The 21,843-nt window shown below is 34.4% G+C and overlaps 2 protein-coding genes across 4 annotated transcripts in view; one reads left to right on the top strand and one right to left on the bottom strand.

Moving 5' to 3' along the window:
- LOC136032866 (glycine dehydrogenase (decarboxylating), mitochondrial-like) overlaps positions 1–6,290 on the top strand; it is a 43,468-nt gene extending 37,178 nt beyond the window's left edge. The window contains exons 5-6 of one of the 3 annotated variants that reach the window (XM_065713280.1): positions 638–783; positions 4,214–6,290. In XM_065713280.1, the coding sequence (XP_065569352.1) occupies positions 638–783; positions 4,214–4,372 (305 nt within the window). In that variant the 3' untranslated portion in view covers positions 4,373–6,290. Of the gene's footprint in view, positions 1–637; positions 784–4,213 lie in introns of those variants that run through there. The other 2 variants (XR_010618795.1, XR_010618794.1) reach the window with 2 other exon arrangements.
- A 3,338-nt stretch (positions 6,291–9,628) lies between these two features.
- On the bottom strand, positions 9,629–21,176 carry LOC136033365 (DNA-directed RNA polymerase II subunit RPB3-like). The gene is made up of 5 exons (XM_065714154.1): positions 21,056–21,176; positions 15,804–15,975; positions 13,295–13,475; positions 12,011–12,217; positions 9,629–9,881 (listed from the first exon to the last, which is right to left on the bottom strand). The coding sequence occupies exons 1-5, from the start codon at positions 21,130–21,132 to the stop codon at positions 9,703–9,705; spliced, it is 816 nt and encodes a 271-aa protein (XP_065570226.1). The 5' UTR covers positions 21,133–21,176; the 3' UTR covers positions 9,629–9,702.
- Positions 21,177–21,843: the final 667 nt, after the last annotated feature.

Genomic DNA, 21,843 nt, shown 5'->3' with positions numbered 1-21,843 from the left:
ATTAATAGGGATTATTGTAATTAAGGTATATGCCTAGTGAAGGAAAACCCTTTGCCTTGCTTAATTCTATATATCTTTTGCATCATTTTTGAAGAATGTTTGTATTTGTGTTGATCTGCTGTATTTTCTTCGTCCTTCCAAGTGTTTTATTTTCACAACTCTACTGATTAGAAAAAATAGGGGGGGGGGGGGGTACCTATCCCAGGGGGCTACCAACTCCAGCGGGTTGCATTTGGAAGAGGCATGTGACCCTACTCGATATTTGAAAAACTATCTAAGATTTCATGCCTTTTGAGTAAATGTGATTAAAAAAAGCGATTTTTTCGTCGTTTGGCTTCTAGTATATTTCGTATAACTGTATACGACAACCCCCGTATAACTGTATACGACCCTGTATGTTGTCTGACAACACCCGGCAGCTAAGGGGATTTTTTCGGTTCATAGTTAGGTAGGGCTTATGGGTCTTCCCGCTTGTCTTCTACGTTATTCCCGGGAGCATTGAATTAGTTTCTATTACATTCCAATACCCTCCTACACACTGATTACCTGTCTTGTAACAGCCTCCTCCTTTTCTTTCGTTGACTGTGATTAATCTATGATGATTATTAGATTTTACATTATTCTGATTTATTTATAGGAATTCGAGGGAAGATTAGAGAGATAGAAGAGGGCAGAATGGACCCTAAAGTGTATCCATTGAAAATGGCCCCTCATAGTACTGCAGCTGTAATGTCATCTTCCTGGGATAGATCCTACTCTAGAGAACTGGCTGCTTTCCCAGCTGTAAGTATAGCCTACTCTCTCTTGCTGAGATTATCATGCACTGGCTCTATGATAAATGCTGAGTGATGTTTGTACACACCTTATGCTGTGGGTGTTCAACTTAAGCCATTGTTTTAATCGGTCTTGTCCAGCCACTTACTGTGTTTTTTTCTTTTAATATGAATGTAGCGCTATGAAGGCCAAATAGGCCTGTCACTCTGTTTTACGTAGGGCCCGCGAGATTCTTAACTTGGTTGCGATTGGCGGATTATTTCTTGACTACTAATCATAGACCGTTTTACATACTTACATTAAGTAGCTTATGTTACGGGAATGCCAACGTGAAAACAATATTAGACAAAGTACATGTTCCATAGCTTTTGTTAGATACATTATATGTAGCTAGTGGTCCAGGAATACATTGATCATTCAAGTCTAAGAAAGTCCAGGGTGAAACCTTTCGAATTCCTTTCCTACTTAAAACTCAATTACCATTTTATTATATCATATCCTTTATTTTAATCATTTTCATATCATTTATTGTCATTAATATTATTTACTTAAAAGCCAATTACATAATTTATTTCAGTTTTTATCATCTGTCTGCATACAGGTCTGCCCCTTAGGAAGGATAAGAAGATTTTCTGGGAGAGGCGCTTCAATATCCATATTTTCAAATCTGATATTTTTTAAATTTCCTATATAGCTAGCCAAAGAGCTTGTCGGAAGAAAGGGACAAAAAGAAAAAAGCCATGGTGTATACTCCTTTGTGAGGACCAGAGAACAAAATATTTTACTTCCTTCTCCTCAAGACTTTAAGTCTCCTTACCGCATCTTTAAAACATTCCTTGAAGTCTCAACTCGATCTCTCACCAATGAGATAAAACAGGATGAGATAAAACTCTCTGGTGATGATTGGAAAGCAACTGGATTCTGATTGTAAAAGCACTCCGAAGAAATGTTGACTTCAGGTACAACATCGTGTGATTGGCTATGGTTAGATGCTAAGGGTACTAACAAATTGTACAAACTAATAACACTGCAAAATTTTTATTATTTTCTAATAATTAATTACGAAAAATAAATTTTTTTTCTTTAGTTGAAGTGTTGCAAAATGTCTTTTTGAATGCATCTAATTTTATTGGTTTTGGTTTATTTAACAGTTTAGTTTAAGCACTATAAGTAAATATTTACAAATGTTTTTTTTCACCAGGAAATTCAAAATTCTTCACATAAGTTTATGACGATTTGATTTCTTCCAATCCCAGTTGAATACGGTTTAAATCATGTATATAATCTTGATTCTCGAGCATGCATGTCCTGTGTGGGCCCACAAGTACTTAATTGTGCTTGAGAAGATGCACTGGCTCTTCAGCCAAATTCGACACTCAGATTACGCTGGACCACATTCTGCCCTGTCTTCAACGAGAAGTGTACTATCGTCTGCGTATTCGGTGTCCCATATCTCCTCATCGTACGATTTCGTCTTTTGATTTCATGAGTTCTTAATATAGAGATTAATTATGTAGTTGAAGAGGATCGGTAAAGCTGGGCAAACTTGTCACACGCCATAGGCAGTTTCAAAGAGCTCTGTAAGCTCCCCAAACACGTGAATGTTGCTTCGGATGTTTTCATAGTGGATTTTCATACGGCTCATCAGCTTCGACGGGACTCTGTCTTATAACATGATTCTGGGATCTAGCATGATCTCGCCAGTGCATGATACGGACTATCTGAACGAAGACCTGGAGATGACTCGGAAACAAGCTCTCAAGATTATACTGAGCCAAAAGTATACCACACGAGAATTCTCTTGCTCTCCTTAAAGTCCAAACCCTACATGATAGGAGTCTTCAATTAATGCGTAAGTCGAGAAAGTCCATCCTTTTCGCTGAGAGCCATCGTTCACTATCCCTCCACTTGCATCAGTCGGTGCCAACACTCGTTAAAAAAACTGATTTGTTCCACCCAAATGCTGCAATATATTTTCCAAGATATAGCGGGGGCCAGGGGTGTGTGTGCTAATTTTGTCATTTTTCTCAAGGAAAATTCCCAAAAAATAACAAACAATTTTTCAATGAAAATATTAATAAAAAAGTTATTTTCAAAAAATATGGGGGGGGGGAGGGAGAGGCAAAAAAAATCTGGAGACAAATACTTCCTTGAAACCCGTAATTAAGTTCAACGCGTTGAACTTAAAAAGGCAACATTAGGATAGCCACAAAAAGTAAATGATTGGGGTTTTATACTGGACCACTTAAATAACGAAGTGCACGACGGCATCACGTTAACTAGCACGTACACAGGACAGGGGCTTTCAGGCCCTTATCCCCTCCACCGGTATCGATATTTCCATTGTTTTCTTGTAATTTCTTAGGCTTTTCTTATCATTAAAATATTTTTGTTCTTTTTCCTCCCCTGAAACATCAAGCCCCTATGATGGAAACTTCTGCCTAACTGCCTGCATAAGCATAGGCTGGAATTCTTCACACGTATACGCATACGCTTTTAAGCATACGCATTTCAGATAGGGGTGGGAGCAAATTTGAAAAAAAAATGTAGACAGAGGAATATATAATCTATGGACAATTGTATAAGACACGCGCAACAAAGTTCATTAAAGCAGGATTTTAACGCTGTTTTCAACTTGAGACCCTCAATAAATCCTACTTGTTTTTTTCTTCTTTTTTTTAAGCGAAAAGTCTCTAAGCCCTTTAAGGTTTTCCTAACAACCTTGCAGGATATCTTGACAAAAATCAAACCGAAAAAAGGGACCAAGTCTTATGTGTCTAAACTGAATGAAACCGAAGTTGCAGCAGACTTTTCTAAGCGCGTTTCCACGCTCAACTAAACTGGCTGGACAAGTATTTTTATTAACAAATATGTTTACTTGAGCTAATTTGTTTGTTTCGCAGTTACAAACAAAGTGTAGTAAATTTTTTCTGCAAAAAGGGAACGTTGGCATAAAAAATTGTTGACGGGTTTTAAAAATTCGGGAAACAAATATGGACACCCCCCCCCCCGTCAGCCTTTTATCATTTTGCTTGTGACCAAGCATTTACAAACTGTAATGTTTTTTTTTCGTCTTTTAGCATTAATGAAGCTTTTTCGGGAAAATATCTGCGCGCAATGTGAAAATTATGCAAATAGTCGGAAGACCATAACGTACCGACTCTTGTGAGGAAAGTTTTCGACTCAATCCGAGACTGAGTCCAGCGTCTGTGTGCCACAAAAATGTCCATTGGTCTGTTATTTGAGCCTTTCAAATAAAGTAAAAAGTTTTGCTGGACAAATTTTTATTTTTGAATTGTTATCATTGATAACAGTATTGCTATTATTGGCCTAATATTATTTTTCCTCTTGGATTGACTCTTGTGAATAGTACGGCATTAGAAAGATCATCTTGTATATTACTGTAGGATACATGTCTAATGAGTTTTATCTATTTTAGCCCTTCGTCCGACCAGAAACTAAATTTTGGCCATCCGTCAGCAGAATAGATGATGTCTATGGTGATAAAAACCTTGTATGCACCTGTGCCCCAATGGATTCTTACCCATCGCTAGATGTTGGTAGTCACCAAGACAAATCGAGAGCAACTGTAGTGTAGATGAAAAAGTGTAAATAGGTTAATGGCAACTTTCTATCTTTTAATAGATAAAAATTGCTACATTGTCCACTGTTTTAGAAATAGCTGTGTGAACGATATTCATTATTGATCTAACTCCAAAATATAGAAATTTTTTATATAAAGGTTTTGACCCGTATGGGCATTTTAAATCAGGGCTGCAACTGAGAATTTAACAATATCCCAATATTTAATTATAAAAATACCTAATGTTTGAAAAAAAATTCCAAGAAATTGACAAATAATAATCTTATTACTCATTGTCTTTAGAAGATATTCCTTATTTTGTCGAATTAACGTCACGGGTTTCTAAACTTAATAATTTAGCCCTGAATATATTAAATAATAATGGCAAGTTTACTTAACACGATCTTTAAGAATTATGGTAAATTTTATTTTTTATAAGATCAGAACAGATATCCAAATATGTCAGTACAATCTTAGGAAGTGGTAGACTTGTTTTAACCGCCATGTAGACAACATTTTTTCTTAATCTGTCCCTCGAGCATCAGACGTATCGCTTTATAGTTCATCCCTATGTTGTACATAACGATCAATAATGTCTATTATTAATAAATGTATTATTTTAGTAGGTGTATTTTTGGTAACTGGTTTACCCAGTTGATGCTTTCTTAAATTTTATGTTTTATTTAGTGAAAATGGTATGTTATTTGAGATTTGTCAAAGTAACATTATCTATTTTTTTTATTAAGATTTTATTTAAATAGTGAAGAGGCGAAGACAACTTACTCCTGGTTCGAACAAAACTTGTAAATCGTTTTATAAGCATTTTTTCAGTGATAATTGAAAGCCCAGTAGCAGGTATTCTCAATAAAGTGAAATTTGAAAATGCAATTAAAAAAAAAAAAATCGTCAGAAGAAAATACCTTCTACTTTGACACAATATTTTTGTCATTTCAAACTACTGAAATGGTTGTTTTTCTTTTTCTCGATGTAGTACCTTCTTTGGCCATTTATAACTTTTTGTATTCTATATGCACTCTAAATTTAACTATAATTTGGAATTTTTAGCTTTCTGTTATGCATGTTCAGTTATTTTGTTTTAGAGTTCCAACCTGATTTTTCCAGAAAAGACTATTAAGAGAGTAAATTATGTACAACAAAATTTTACTAATAAGCAACATTTGGAAGACATCCAAAAAATTATCCTGCCTTTTTTTAGCATTGTTGAGACGGCTGGTATTACCTTTTTTGCATATTTACCGTATCCGAGATACAGACATTGTACCTATAGCAAGAAAAGTTACACATTATTAAATACGAGGGTTGAGCCTGGTTCAAACAAAAGTGTTTTACTGTATAATGTTGGTGTTGCATTTCAAGGGCCTCATAATAGGCTACTACTACTAACAACTTTCTGCAGCGCCAAGCCGCCTGAGGTCAATACAGCTACACATGCTCTCCTACACCTCAATCTGTTCAAAGCCCCTCTCTTTACACCTCCAAAGAAGTTCCCGTTTCCCTTAAATTTTTCCTTACATCCTCCCACCCCGACCGAGGACAGCCTACTTTCTGTTTGGCCCAAGACAGTTGGCTAACAGGGACGCTAAAAATACAGGAGTGTTCAAATAAACAGATACATTAAAACGCGACAAAATTGCTTGAAAATAAACAAACAAAAAAACAAAACTGTCGTTGGGAGATTTCTCCTTGGGTTGTTGCGCAACACGTGGTGCAAGACTGGTGATCAATATGGCGAGAGGAACAAAGTATTTCAGATAAGATGCAGAACATTTACTAATTGGATCAAGTTTACGTTTTATTGCCTATTGATTTTAAATTATGTCCAAATTTGTATTTTACTTTAATTATATGACTGTTATGCTCGTGTCATCTATTTTATTCAAAATTAAACCGGTGTTACTAATAAATATTTTAATTGTCGTATAAGTGTATTTACTTGGACTTCACAGTATAGGAATCATCACAAGTTGAAGGTGTCACTTGTAATTTGTTTTAGCTTTTTTGCTATTAACCAAATCGCACACATTGGCTAAATCAGCATTTTCCAAACTGGGAGGCGAACCTCACCAGGGAGGCACGGACTAGTCTAAGGGGAGGCGCCAACATTAGCGAGGATTGACAAACTCCAATGAAATAAAAACGACGCAGTCGCACAAAACATCTAAACTCTTTCGTAATTAAGAGGATTTAGATGCTCAGGCTGAACAGAAAGTAGGTTTACCATCCCTAGGTAAACCCAGCCATAGCTTATAGATTCTGCTGTACTTCGTATAGGGACGATCAATTAGATGATTGTTAGGGATGATCTTTCCGGTCAATTGGTTTCTCAGATAGGGACTACAGAATTCGTCTTAAAGCGTGAAGAAGGAACTGATGTAACTAAAACAGCATACTTAATTGGACATCTGAGAGAATAGTACAGCTGAAGATATATCTTTTTGCAAACTCATTCCTGTCAAAGCCATATCCATTAAAATTTTAAATTAGAAAGGCTTACTGTGGGAAAAATTGCATTTGGCTTTATACTGATGGTGCAATGTCAATATCAGGACAAAAAATTGGCCTTCTAGCACTTAATTAAAATAAAATACCTGATGTTCACTGCCTGATCCGCAGATTAGTTTTTGTATCGGAAATTGTGATTGTGAGACATTTATAAGAAAGTAATGACAGCTAAAATCTATATAAAGAGATGCCATTATAAGTTCGAGTATTTGCACAGCTGTCTGACCATATGGGATTCCTAACACCTCTCTTTTATTCTATTATGAAGAGCGCCGGTTGTCTCGTGCCACAGAGGATACATAAACTCAAAGTAGGAATTACAATTTACATAGAAGAAAATCAACATAAGGACAAAAGTATTTTTAGAAATGAAAATTTAGTTATCAAACTAAATTTAGTTATTGAATAAATCGATGCAAGGGCCAAAAATGCATCTATTGATTCAAAAAGATAATGTGAAAAGATTAGTAAAAAATGGAGCTATGGGAGGTAAATTCGTAAAAAAAAGTTTTATGTGTTTCCACTTCTAAATTTACGCGCCCAAGTTACCAAAGAAGCAAGCACAAATCCATTTTTTCAACACCTGAATGCTTCGATAATTCATTTCTTGAATAATTCTGATGATCTTGATTTTACAAAATATTCGTGGATACAGAACCCATTTATGGGGGAAGAAGATGACGAATTTGGATTAATAAGTAATGAGAAAGAAAACTTGATTAAACTAGCCTCTGATAATTCTTTAAACAACATTTTCAGAATCTATCCCTAATTCAATTTGCCCTAGATATTAATAGTAAATATAATCTTTTTTCAAATACAGCTTAGAGGTATTGATGCCGTCTACAAAGTTTTTTTTTACGCAACAGGATTTTCTACACTAGCTGAAATGAAACCAAAACATCGATTTCGTTCGATTATAGAAAAAGGGGTTCTTGCAATCATTTCATCATTGACACCGAGATCTGGCAAACTTTGTGCTAATTATAAGCAAACAAATTTACCTCATTAAAAGACAACAATATAAATTATCATTTGTTTTCTTCTGTTTGCAAGATATTGTCTGGATAAATTTCGTAGTATTAAAAGTTTTCCAGTCTGTATTATGTTGCGAATTGGAAGGGAGGCACCATATGATCAAACGTTTTTAAGGAGACGCGATAAAATAAAGCTCGGGAACCACTGGGCTAAATCAATAAAATCGCCCTATGATTAATATTTTCGATTTTCTATCAAGAGGCTTCTCTCAAAATCAACTGACAATCATTTATTATCTTTTCTTGTTTTGCTTATTTTCTTCACATCTGGCTTTTTATGTTTTTGGGGTTTAAAGTAAAAGCAGTGTCGCAAGAGAGCTTGCTGGAAACTTTATATTATGCATGAAGTACATCGGAAAAAACTCGGGCACCATTTTTTCGTTTTAGGTAACGTCAAGAATTCTGCTCATGCAATAAAAATATTTTGGTATTAAACAGTTGTCATTATTTTCATCAATATCACAGTTTTTCAAATATAACATTTAATGCTGCACAGGCTTTTCTTATTTATATGATGGAAAGGCCGTGTAATTCTTGTCAAATGGCCTTTTCTGGCGAAGAAGTTGTTGATCGACAATCAAGAGAAGGGAATAGATTTGCTTATCAGTGATTGTGGACCAACAGTAATTTTTGCAAGAACAAAAACTGTCATTACTGTTGGAAACAAAGGGTAACATTTTCTAACTCAATTGAACATTGTCTTATTATTTTTAATATAACTCATTTATTTACTCAGATTTATTTACACTCAGATTTAGTTAATAGTCAATATATCAATCTTTATGGCCAATTAAGCATTTTCTTTTCTTTTCTAAAATTGCAAGAACAAAAACAGTTCTCCAGTATGATATCCATCCTTGAAATTCCCTTCTTAAATTTGAACAGCAACGATTTTATTTGGAGGTCATTTTCACCCACAGTGGCGAATAACAAACCTTTGTGGTCGCTAGAACACAATTGCAAACGGACAATGTCTCACCAGAATAGATTGGTCAACAATGTTGACTATGTATCAACAGAAAAAGCCTTGTGTCTTTTTTCAGAAATAGCAGCCCGATTACTGGTCATTAAATCCACTAGAACGAGCGAAATATCGGATGACTTTGACATTTCCATATGACAATGTTAAAGGTGTTTCGATTCACACTTTTCTGTTTCTCGTGCAATATTCATAGCCACGAAGGTGCGTCAGTAAGCATCAACGCTGCTCAGGATTTAGCAGGACGTCGTTTGTTAATAGCGGCAAAATTCATGAATATCAACAGATCATATGAATTTTTTTCAAAAGCAGTATGAAGCGAGTTTTAGATTGTTCTCGACTCGAAATTTTTCATTATGTTAATCGTGCCGTTCAGAAAATTTATCAGCCTAGTTGAGCTTTCTGTTTACAGACCCTGATGATTTTGACTGGAATAAACTCATTGCCATTCATCGAATAAATGGTGTCCCTACGGGTACATCCTGCCAACTGTCAAACTCCTTGATTTTATTGCTTATTTTTTACCCTAAATTTTTTTTTGTGTAGAACAGTCATTCGAAACACCAAGGACAACCCAGGTTTGCTTTACTCATTAAAGGGGCTCCCCTACCCTCTCTTTACGAGTCACTTATTAACTAAAGGCTTGTGGGTATGAGAAAGAATCAATATTAAGGGTAAATAATCCCTTCATTCTTTTGTCTATATTCTAGATCTCAACAACGAAAAATTAAGTCCAATCTGTCAACGACAATTTCATAATAATGTACCAAAAAAATAATGTATAGCTTTTAGAAGAAAAATAAATATTAGATAGCAAGTGCGTCATTTTGAAATTCTTGACTGAGGCTCATCTGCAGGTCAGATAGTTTCTTTTTCAGTGCAGTAATGCCATGAATAACTATGTTTTCGGGTCTTAGTGAACCACACGTTTCAACATTAAAGAAAAACTTGTTCGGTTTTGCGTCCCATTGAAAAGGGGCTTCATCTAAAAAAAAAAAAGAAGAAAAGAATATACACGGAAGAAAAAAACTTTGAAAAATATATTCAGCAAATAACAAAATGCAATTCAAAGTCAGCTCAGCAAATCGCGGGGTACAAGGTTGCAAAACGTTTTAGTCTCAGAAGGTCCCTGCCACAGGCCTGATGCTTAATGTCAGAAGATAGGTTTTTTGAAACACGCTTTTGCCTCAGTCTATGCTAGGGGGTTAGGACCTTTTCATCTTTAGATTGCAGAATGACACGGAAGGAGATAGAGTTCATGAGATCTACTATTCCAAACAAAAGTAGACAATACTTAATTTCAAAACCATATTCTAATGTGGTATTGACATGCTATGTAAATTCGTCGATTGAAAGCAATCAAAAGAATTTTGATAGTTTATAAATTAATTTTAAAAACGGTTTACAGATTAATTTTATAAACGGTTCATAAATTTTTATTAATCTATTAAAAGAGATTTATAAATTTTTACATTCAGTCGAAAGACGATTTCTTTTAAGTACAATATAAAGCCCCACGAAATGGACAAGCACAAAAATCAAAATTTTATTGTAGAGCCAAAAAAATAGTTTTGACATTCTTTTCACGAGGTCGTAGTGATAAAGGTAAAATAAACTAAAAGCAATAGCTTAACAAGAGTTCACAAGAATATTATATATTGCTAAAACTCTGAAAAAAAACCAACTAGACGAGCTTGAGTACGATTGCTACTGGGGCAGGTTCAGCTCGGTTGGACAATTCCTTAAGTGTTTGCTAAGATATTGCAGTAGTTTTAATTGAAAAAGTAGCTTTCATTAGCTATTATAAAAAGAAATCATTCGAAGGACCTTTACTTTCACCAGAAAACCCCAACTGAGATGACATTCCCTTTAATTTATTTCAAGTTTTTATGTAAATCTAAACTTTTTTTAGACAAGTCGTTTATCAACGATTGGCAAAACTTTTGACAGATTATAACAATATTCAAGGTGGCACCAATACTGTGACATTTTACGAAAAACTAGCATAGCAAACGTCCCCATATGAGAGAAATATACCAGATAGACAAGAAAATCCAACCTTAGTGTCAAACTTTAGATATACTTCAAACTAAATATCACTCTACAAGCAATTGCCCTACGCTTTCTTTCACTAGTTTTTTTTTTAAATCTTATAATCACTTAATCTTATTCATTTTTTTTTCTAGATAAGATGGTCTTCTTAAATTAACTTAGTCTTAGTGATTTTAAATACAGTCTAGTTATTATTTTTTATTATGTTAGCACGATGCTTAACTTAAGATTAACGATGAACTTAAAATTAAGATTAACGATGCTGAACTTAAGATTATTCTGTACGCAAATACTCCATATCATCAAAAGAATACGCTTCTACCATGCAAAATAGAAGGAAATATTTTTTTTATTTGTAATGGATCCAGCAAGGGCGTATCCATGATTTTTCGGTTCGGGAGAGGGGAAGGCGTTTACAAGAAAATATGCATTTTTGCATATTTTTTTTTAATTTTTAAGCATTTTTATATGCATTTTTGTTACGTTTTTACGAGTCAGATCAAATTTTTTTGGAGGGATTCAAACTCGGTAACCCTCCCCCCTGGTTATGGCCTTGGGACCTATATACCATTTTTCAATTACGCTCGACCAAACAGACATCAGTGATTAGTGAAAATTCTAATATTAAATAATTTCTGAAACCATAATGGCTAAGCGTGACAAAGCATAGGACAACGATGGAAAAATGAGATAAACCACAGCCAGTGAAAAAAAAGAGAGAAAAATACAAATATTTTGGCCGAGACCTCCACTCATCTGTCTTCAGTACAAGAACAGAAAAAAAAACATAGATAAGTCCACACGACAATATAAAAGACAAACATCAAAAACACTAAAATAGAAAAGGCCATTTCTTAAGCAACAGTAAAAAAAAAAAAAAAAAAATTGAATTGGTACATATTTTGCCCATGGCTTTCTTGAATGCTAATCCTTTCTCAAGTATTTTCAAAATAGCTTGGACTTGAAACCCTTTCTTTCAGTGAGATGCTAGACTGCAAAGGAATTCTATGAGTTAGAATATTTAATAGAATATTCCATTAAATAATTTAATATGGCACTTACATTTATCATCTGCTAATTCTGAGTATTCAGACTTGGTCCATTCAGATGGGACAGGGTAAAGGGTATGCCTGAGGCTGTTGTCTGGATCATATTCAAATGCAACGCCGGCAGTTGGATTCCACTTGGCATGCTCTTTTCCAAATTCCTTTTTGGCATAGGCTCGCAGTTTTAGTTCCTGACCTTTTCGTAATTTCACAATAAATATAGCTGAAAAATTAAATTAAACTTACAAAAACCATCGAAAGAGAGACAAACCGCCTAACCTATAAACCTAGAGGATTACAGATTTGAAACCATCTTTACCCTTAGCATAAGATGGTTTGGACAATTTTTTATATTTACTTGCAAGTTTAATTGTAATAGATAATAAATACCCATGAGTTGTTGGTTTATATTCGAGTAACATTTGAAAAACAGTATAGGATTATTTTGGAATTCGAATGAGACTATTTGATCAAACTAGTATTGATCAAAAAACACTATTTGATCAAAAAACAAGTGTTTCAACTGAAAGTAACGAGCAACATTAAAACTTAAAACGAGCAGAAATTATTACATATATGAGGGGGGTTTCCCTCTCCGTGACACCTCACTCTTCGAGATAATGTTTCTTAGTACTTTTAAAAAAGCTTCTTGTTGTTTTAATTAACCGAACCCCGTGTTTCACGGGCCATTCTTAGAGTATTGTTAAAATTGAAACTTTAGCGTAAAGATCGAGGTGTTGAGGAGGGGTCAATCCCCCTGGAACTGCTGGATAAAAAGATGGAAAATTAGAAAAACGAATTATATCATCATCATGGTTTTTAGAATGCTAAAATAAGGGGTTGGGGGGGGGGAGAAGAAGATTTGAGAGGCTACTATCTTTATATTAGTGATTTAAATGCCCGTGAAGATTGCAAACTTTTGTTAGTTTTACTTTGTCCAGAACTGTCCATTTCTTCTGCAAGAAAGACTTGGAGAAACTAAATGCGCGAAATATTTTATTTTTAAATTTCCCTATTTGTCTTATGACTAACCTCACTTGCTTGTAAAATAACAAATTTTTTTTCAATGTAGCAGCAACCCTAGTCTGAATACCTTACTTAATTTCTATCAAGTCTATTCTACACTTCGAAAAAAATAAAAATAAAAATAAAACATAAATTATAGCGTAAAGTAACTATATAATGCACCTTAGTCGTTTATTTTCACGCGTCTTGTTTTGGATAGGATGATGCAGAGTTTACTGCATCAGTAAAAAAAAGCTGCTAATAGAAACAAAGAATTAAGCAGGCTAAAGCTTACGATCTATTTCGTCATATTCTCCTGCATCAGCATCACTTCTTCGTGAAGTAACTGGAACGACTCTTGAATCTGATGTAACCATATCGGCAGTTGTAACTTGTCTCGTTGATCCCTCAGTTCCCTTCACGTCCAAAGTGATTTCAACACTACAATCTCGGCAAAAATCTGTACAAGTACAATCCTTTAAATAAAGATTTGTGTCATTTCTTCAAAAGCTGAGCTGCTCCAAATCACAAGGCAATGATTCTATTCCGCAGCTAGTTCTATTTCATTTTAAATCAGTTTCTTTTTTATGTCTAAGATTGTACTTATTCAATTATTTTTAATGTTTCATGAAACATTGTAGAGATTCATTTACCAAAATTGTTGTTTATGGATGGATATACTTTACAACATATTAAAAGCCTAATATTCCTGGTATGGAGCCGACTTGCTTTTCTATTTTATATAGAAGTTGTAAACTATGGAATATATTTGATACTTATAAATAATACTTTATATTACCCTTTGGGGCTTTCTTAGCAGGTGCAGCAAGGTGTTTTGTATACATTTAAAAAAATAAAATTTATCTTATATTAGTTTTTTGGCAAATTGAGACTCGCAATTGCTTTTACTTTGGGACATGTGAAGCTAAATGAAACATGATTGCCTCCACAGTTTGCACACTTAAGTGACAAATTGCACGGCGAGTCTCTATCTGAGACGTGGTAACCTGCCCATCGCACACATTTTGGTGTTTCACTGAAACATAATGACTAGAGATGATCAGGGGACCAGCAAATGTTACAACATCGTGGTATCGCCTTGAACTCAGAAACACTTAGGTTTTCGTATCTGATTTGACTGTATCTGAATGCTTTGGCTCTTGACATTACATCAGAGAATTCAAGTTTTACTGCTGTCGATTTCCCTAGCCTAGAGGCGTCAAAAACACCAGGGCAGGAAATCAGGTGAGATAATTCAAAATTGCTTGAAATTTCCTTCAAGAGACTGTAAAACTTCTTGTTTTGGACTTTAGCAGAAGAGCAAGTTATCACTCCAGTTACTAACAAACGGAAAACTTCAGCAACTGACTTATCTTTACTGATAAATCAGTTTGTCATGTTCAGGACGTATACTAATAATTGATTTATGCCCATTTATCTCGTCTATCATAACTTTTCTTTTTATTGGGTCTGAGAGAGTAGGGGGAAGGTTTGACACAACAATAGTAGCATGTGAGTCGGAAAATGTAGGCTTTGGTAGTTGCAGTTGCAACTACCAATTTAAATTGTAGGCTTTGGCAGTTGCGGGTAATTCAATTCAAAAGCATCCAGCTTTGCTCCAACAACCTTGAGTAGTTTTTCCACAGGATTAATCTTTGTAGAAAGCCTAGAGTAAGCCACAGCGGAAAGAATGGGAGCCTCTGTAGGAGACTCTGTAGGAGAATGGGAGCCTCTGTAGGTAACATAAATCGGATTTGACACCTCCCCAAATTTCAATTTTTTTAATAAGGTCAAAAATATCTTTTAAATAATTTGTAGATGCTTTCGCACCAATGCACCATGATCAATTATCATTAGGCGCAACCTTTGCCCAAAATTCGATTTTTGCATTAGCAATAACACCGCATTAAAAAAAAGTCTATTGTGTGTTGAATAATAATATCATCTTGAATTCCTTCTTCCCAGTTATTATGCAGAAAGTTCATTACAGGGCAGCGCACATATTCGCAATTATCCATAGCTTGTTTTCAGTAGTGTAAATGATGCAATAGGCTTATATAGGTGCAAATGGTATTTTTGCAGTTGGAAGCAGGGTTGCCAACTTACACACTATGATTAGGATTAAATTAACACTTTATTGAAGCCAGTTTGAATGCAATGAAATCAGAGCCCAAAGACGGTCAGTCCAGCGAGAGACTTATATATTACCCAAATAGCAAATTGATAGCTTGAAAAGGCCAGGTCAATTCAATCTAGTACAAAATATTGCGAAATAACATTCACTGAATTCTAGAAAGCTTCACAGGATTTAATCCAAAACAAAATATTGCAAAATCCCATTCCTGAATTGACTTAAGTTCAAAGTACTGAATTGATGAATGTCACGACATGTGAAGTTCAAACAGGTGCAATAATTCAGGATGAAAGTAAGCTTCACAGTTCATATAAACCAAAATAGATGTTATCACTTCGAAGACTGAAGTGATACTTATATACCAAGTATTTTTTTTAAATATTGTTTTCAATATAATGTACAATTTTGTTTCGAGGCTACAATTGACAAACAAAAACATTTTCTAACTTTTATTTTCTCTGGAGAGATGATTGGTACCATTAAAATAATCAACATATATTTACCATTGAACTCTTTTGTTTATTGTGTGGAGCAAATCAATTTGATATCCTATCAACATATGATTCTAAGAACAAAAATAAATATTAATTCAGATCAGTAAATCATAAAGGCAAGCTAAAAAAAAAAGAATTAAAACTTACATAAGTAATGAAACAAATTTTTAACTTACCCTGCTGTAGACCATTTTGTCAACCACTTCATCTGAAGTAAGAGGAATTAGACCAATTCTATGAGCAAGAAATTCATCAAATAAAACAGTTGAGTTTGCCTCAAACTGAATCCAATCAATGGCCATGGTTGGAGTTTCAGCAATGAATATACGTCTCAAAGCATTGGCTATGCTACAAAATAAATATGATGCATTCATGTTATCCTGATGTTCCTTCTTTCAGAAGGGGGGGGGATTAGCTACCAATATCAGTATGTATCAAGATTTGATACTACAATTAAAAAAATAGTAATTCCACATAAAATATTCAGGACATGAATGCTGGAAGCAAATATTCGATTACTTTTTTTGTAAAAATGAGTTTAATTCAAGTAACGTTAATGGTGTTTCTTGGCATCACTTTTTTGAACAGTACTGTTTCATATACCTTAATGACTTCTAGCATTTACATACAATATTCCAAATAAAATACAGCTGACCTGTAGGAATATGGGGAAAAGCCAAACACATTGATATTTATGAATCCCAGTCTAAGAAAAGCGTATATTCAAGTGTATGTACTAAAGTATTTAATGAGTTTCACATACTCAAATAATTTACATACCTATATACATGTAATGTTCCATAAGATACTGTAGCAACAACAAACAGGTAAAAATCTGACTGAAATAAAGAAAGTCTACTGAAATTCCAGAAGAGTATGCCATTGCAAATAGCAAACACTGATAAAGTGTAAAAAGTGTAAAATAAAAATTTACAATCTCAGAATAAGCAATATTGCCATCTAATTAATACTTGCCCATAGGTAGAAGTCATGAGTAAACCCCCTACCAGTACAAACACAAATTGCTAAAATCCATAAATTTTGATAAAAATTGACTTGAGCAACTTAAGCATTCGAGTGGCACACTAGTACACTGATGAGATAGTCGTGGTTAAAAGGTGACATGTTGGTAAGAGGTACATCACCCTTAATAAAAACATCATAGTGTGTTAGTTTCTAAGGTTTGGCCAGCTCTCAGTGTTGTTTGGTCTATTCCCCATGAAGTATTAGAGCAAGTTTGACTTATAAGACAATCATGGATCAACACACACAACTACACTGCCAGGGTAAGACATTTGGTCTATTGTTTTCACAGGCAATTTTGGATAAACCAAGAAATTAGTTTTAATGTAGATAAATGGAGCAATATCATAACCTATGGGTCACAATTGCAGATCAGCACTTGTCATTACATCTTCTGGGTACAAACTTATATCTTCTATTTCATATTTGTCATTTTCTGTGGAATTATGTTGCTCCAGAATTGAATTCTACATGTATCTAGTATGCAACAATATAATAGATTAACTGAAGACTCCTTTTTAAGCATCACTGCATCCAAATTTTTTGTTTTGATTAGTATTGTCTACCAGAGTTTATAGTACCAAATGATTTCCTGTAGTTATAGTCTGTACACAAACCAACCGTTAATGGATGCGATGTCGTGCCTTAACCAAACGACGTGCTGTATTACTTTTTTTTTCACCCCCTGTAAAACCAACTGATGGAGATTGTAGTGAATCAGATGAATTTTACTTACAGCTAGAGGAACAAAAAGACAGGGTTCCAGGCATAAATAAGGTAGCCTAACCTTATTAGGAGATTTTAATGCCCAAGTCAGTAGAAATAGAGATAGATGGTATCCTGTCCAGGCAAAGTTGAATGAGGAAAAAAAAACCATAATGATTAAAGATTGAAGCAATTTTGTAGGTATAGCAATCTGGTTATAAACAACACAGGACTTGGTCATAAAATGGCCCACAAGTTAATATGGTATTCATATGTTGATAAGTAGGGATGCCATGAATTTGGGGGGGGGGGTAAATCTCTAAATCTGGGGTTGAAAATTCTTTTAATTTATTTTCTAATGAGTAGACAATAGAATGTTTTATAATAATAACATGCTAAACCAATTCCTGGATTTAAAAAATATTTGGACTTTACCCAAGGAATCCTGAAAGTATAAAAAAAATAAATTGGAGTAAAGGGCTCCTTATAGTAGTCTCAGGCATGTAATAGCAGTCGTATTTTTAGATTTCCTTGCTTGAGAGAACCTTATCAGAATACAAATTTTCAATTCCGTTAAAAAGTGAAAAAACACCGTCTAAAGGTAAAAGTGTTAAAATATGCTTTGAAAAAAGGGAGGGGGAGGGGCGTCGGCACTGGCCTTCAAGACACCCAGGGTTTGTCCAACTGCTGCAAATGTATCACACGTCATATATACACAAAGGTAAAAGTAGCCAGGGATCGGCCATGAGTAGTACAAAAGACGATTCCAGAATCCGTAGCTCTGAGACTAGAAAATATAATTTAGTAAAGCATTCTACACATAATTCATCTTTGAGAGGGGAGTTACCCAGCCCTTTTAGTATTTTAACTTATGCTTGGAATGGAATTAATTTATAGTTCGATTCAATCACGGTTATTAAATGTAAAAAAGCAACAAATAAATAAATAAACATAGTCAAGAGGCACGACGTAATCCAGCAAAATCTTTCCTTTGAGTGTCAACTACCGTTGCCTACCACCCCACGCTACTGCAGCCATCATAAAAACCCCAAAAGCTTGAACTAATACGCTACCTGAAAAATTTTTTTCAGTGATTCATTCGTTCCTTTATTTACCAGTGTGATAAATCGTGCTTAGTCCTTCAATATGTTAAAAAAGTAGCGTAAATTAGTTGCAGAGTTACCCGTAATCTCCATAGCAATAGCTGCGGAGTTAGCCCAGTAGCTAAAAGCTTAAATAAATATTGAATAAGATGCAAGTAAATTTACTAAAATTAATCATGGTGGATTGTTAGGTAGATGCTTTTTTTTCTATGGTCTATCTGCAAGGGTCTTCTATAGTCCTAGGGCGGTGAAGAAGGTCCCTTGATGTTCTTGAAAAAACATTACATATGCTGATAAAACATTTACTGTGGAAACTAAAAAAAAAGGAAAGACTATGTTCTCTAGGATTTATTTGAGACAAGGGGTTTACGCCTAGGTTTACTAAATTATAAAAAGACTGAGAAGCACTGATTTAAATACTAAAAAATTCATTGAAGCTATGCATTTACCTTTTAATTAATTATGAACTTAGTTTTTTTCATGCAGCATAAATTGAACGTAACTTTACAGTGACCATCCAGTCTACGCAAAAAATGAGTTTTGACAAGAAGGGTTTTATTGGCTTTACCACTAATGAATGGACTTCAACTTCCTGACACCCGATCAAGCATTGACTTTTTTTGCTATTAGTTTTAAAACCAGGAATTTTAAACAGCAAATTATGTATATACAAAAGTTTCTATTAAAAACTTGATCAGGTGACGTATCTAACTAAAGTCTTCTAGTTGTTTTGAATAACATAAAAAAGGCAAGTGTTCGTGGATTCAGGAATAGTATCAGAAAGTTATGATAAGTTTGGCAAGATACTGCTTCCAAGCCTTTTCCAGGATTGCCTTCTTTTTTTTTCTTGGAGCTATTTGTAAGTTTATTGACTCTCTGAGCTCGTGGAAAAGAGAAGAAATTTCAGGTAGTCTTCAGGGAGGGATATTTCAATTTGAAGTACTTCATTGGATCTTGCATTGGTAGAGTTCTATAGCTCAGTCGAGAGGAATCCCAGCATAGAAACGACGAAAATATCGCCTATGCTTATTATTTGTCATCTTTGCTTTTCTTTCTATAATTTAATTTCCTTTTTTTTCAAATTTTACTTACTATTTCATTCGTTTTTTTTTATTTTTCTTCTTACTTCAGTCAGATATTCCTTCGCTCTTCACTTTCACTTTGTGGCTGTTAGCAAGTTTACTTGCTTTTTTAAATGAGGCAAGCATTTAATTTTTTTCTTTTTGTCTGTTTAGTTGTAATAACTGGATTCAAGATTGTCCCCGAAGTTCTAAATGGCATGCTCCAATATATTAAAAAAAATAGTAACCTAACCTAACTTTCTCTTTTATAAGAGAGACAGAAAGAGAAAGTTCTTATTTTGCCAAATCTCTCACAATTTAACAATAAAAATGGAATATTGGCAGTAGATGAAAAATCAGCGGTCTTAAAAGCTTTAAGGGCGTTTAGACCATGATCCAAATACCTCCTGCCACTAGCCAAGACACTTTCTGTGCAAATTTCAACTCGTAAATTAGGACTTTTTTGTGTGGCACTGCCATATCAATGTCAATCATTAAGGAGGGACGGGTGGGGGGAGGGGGTAAATATTCTTTATGCAATAGGGTAAAAGACCCGACAAAACAAACTAGTAAGATGATTGAGCTTTAGAATATGGGGTGGGTTTCTGGTTGCTGTTCTTTATTCTCCATTTTCTTTATTGTTGTAAACACCTTGTGTGTAGACTCTTCAACTGGGATTCTGCTTTGTAAAGTAAGGCAAGCTAGTCTAAAACGTGCTGCCTGTGGTTTTTCAGCAATTAAAATGCTACTGGTTTTATGAAAGCCTTGCCATTGCCCAAAATTAATTTTGTTTCAAGACATCCCTGGTTATTTTGTATAATAAGCAAACGGTATGTTCCTAATTTGCAATTAAGAAAGTTTTTGTATTTATCAAAATAAACAAGCTGTTGAAGAAGTCCAAGGGAGTCTCATTGGTGTGAGCTTGTGAATTTTAACCTTTGAAATTATTTATAGTAAAATTATTAGTAAATTTTTGATAAGGGTGTCAAAGGTTTTTTTTTTCAAATATGTGTCAAATTTGCTCTAAATTTTACCCAATTTTACAGTCCAAGGCATTTTTTTTTTCTCCAGGGTGAGGGAGACAGTTATCCCACTATTTGTCAAGCATAATAAGGTCTTTTAAAAATATTGTTTTATCAAAGATCTTATATTGCAAAGCTCAAACAGTCAGTAAAATTGCATTCAGAAACCTCAGACGATTAGTTTTTTTTCAGGAGGAGGATTGATGCTAAAATTTTACCCTGATTGCGACTCCAATCCCTATTTCACCTCGATGTCTCATTTTTGTTATTTTTTACATGCATTATGAAATACTTTAATTAGAAAAATTGTTTTTGATTGCTGCCTACTTTGTCTTTAAGTACTTTCCTTTCTAGATTTGCACTGTATGGAATTTAATCAGGGATGCTATCTGGCCACCCAGTATTTATATGGGGCTTTAGGTGGAGAAAGCTTAATTTTCTAGTAAAAGTCACCTTCATGTAAATCTGTTATTCAAACGGGTTGACATAAGTGATCAAAAGCAGAAAGAACTACCTGTTGGATTTCAGCGCTTGCTCGCTTTGTACTCGATTTCCTAAAGAGCGAGGTTTTCCGACGCCTGTCTGGTCCATCACTCCGTTGCACTCTTCGGATATGATTCCTAGTCAATACTCTCCTAAAATAGAGAATTTCCCACATTTATAATATACTACAAAAACGGAATAATGTCAATACCGAAAATTAAACCACATGGCAATAGCACCTCTAAAGCACATTACACTCCCAAAAGATAAACATAGACAAACATTTTTTTTTGTATTAAACAAGAGCTTCAATTTTAATTTCAAAATAAGTGATAATAAATTTCATCGCCCCCCCCCCAACACAAAATAATGAAATCTGGCTTGAAGCGCTTCTTATAATTTTGACCCTTCCCCTCCCTCAGATTGAATCAGTGTAAACCTATGTATAAAATTTTTCGGGATTTTAAGTGAAAAACCAGAACGGATACCCACAGGAGAGGATAAATAGGGCAGCTGTCAACCCCGCTCCACTCCCATGATCAAAAATGCACATGCAGTGAAAAAATGACGCCGTGTTTTAATGAAGGGGATTAATTTCTGACAAAGGAGCATTATTATTCATTATTTGGTCCCTCTCCCTCCCTAAAAATATGTAAGAATTCTTTACAATTTAAATCAGTAAACAATAAAACAAATCATAAACAAAAACAAGTATTGACCTATTACAATTCAGAATAAATTTGAAATCTAGAAATTAACCAGAACCAACATATTTTGTTTTGGCGGCTAAATCCATCTTGTAGCCGACTAGTTTAACAA

The sequence above is a fragment of the Artemia franciscana genome, chromosome 11, assembly GCF_032884065.1.
Source record: "Artemia franciscana chromosome 11, ASM3288406v1, whole genome shotgun sequence".
Classification (NCBI taxonomy): Eukaryota; Metazoa; Arthropoda; class Branchiopoda; order Anostraca; family Artemiidae; genus Artemia; species Artemia franciscana.
This window is presented reverse-complemented; position numbering and strand designations above follow the sequence as displayed.

Bases quoted from the DNA above. Each gene is read 5' to 3' on its own strand.
- LOC136033365 (XM_065714154.1), bottom strand. From the start codon at position 21,132: ATGGACCAGACAGGCGTCGGAAAACCTCGCTCTTTAGGAAATCGAGTA. The intron at 15,976-21,055 runs GTAGTTCTTTCT...TTTATTTTGTAG, and splicing joins CAAGCGCTGAAATCCAACAG to CATAGCCAATGCTTTGAGAC. The intron at 13,476-15,803 runs GTAAGTTAAAAA...CTTTATTTAAAG, and splicing joins ACAAAATGGTCTACAGCAGG to GATTGTACTTGTACAGATTT.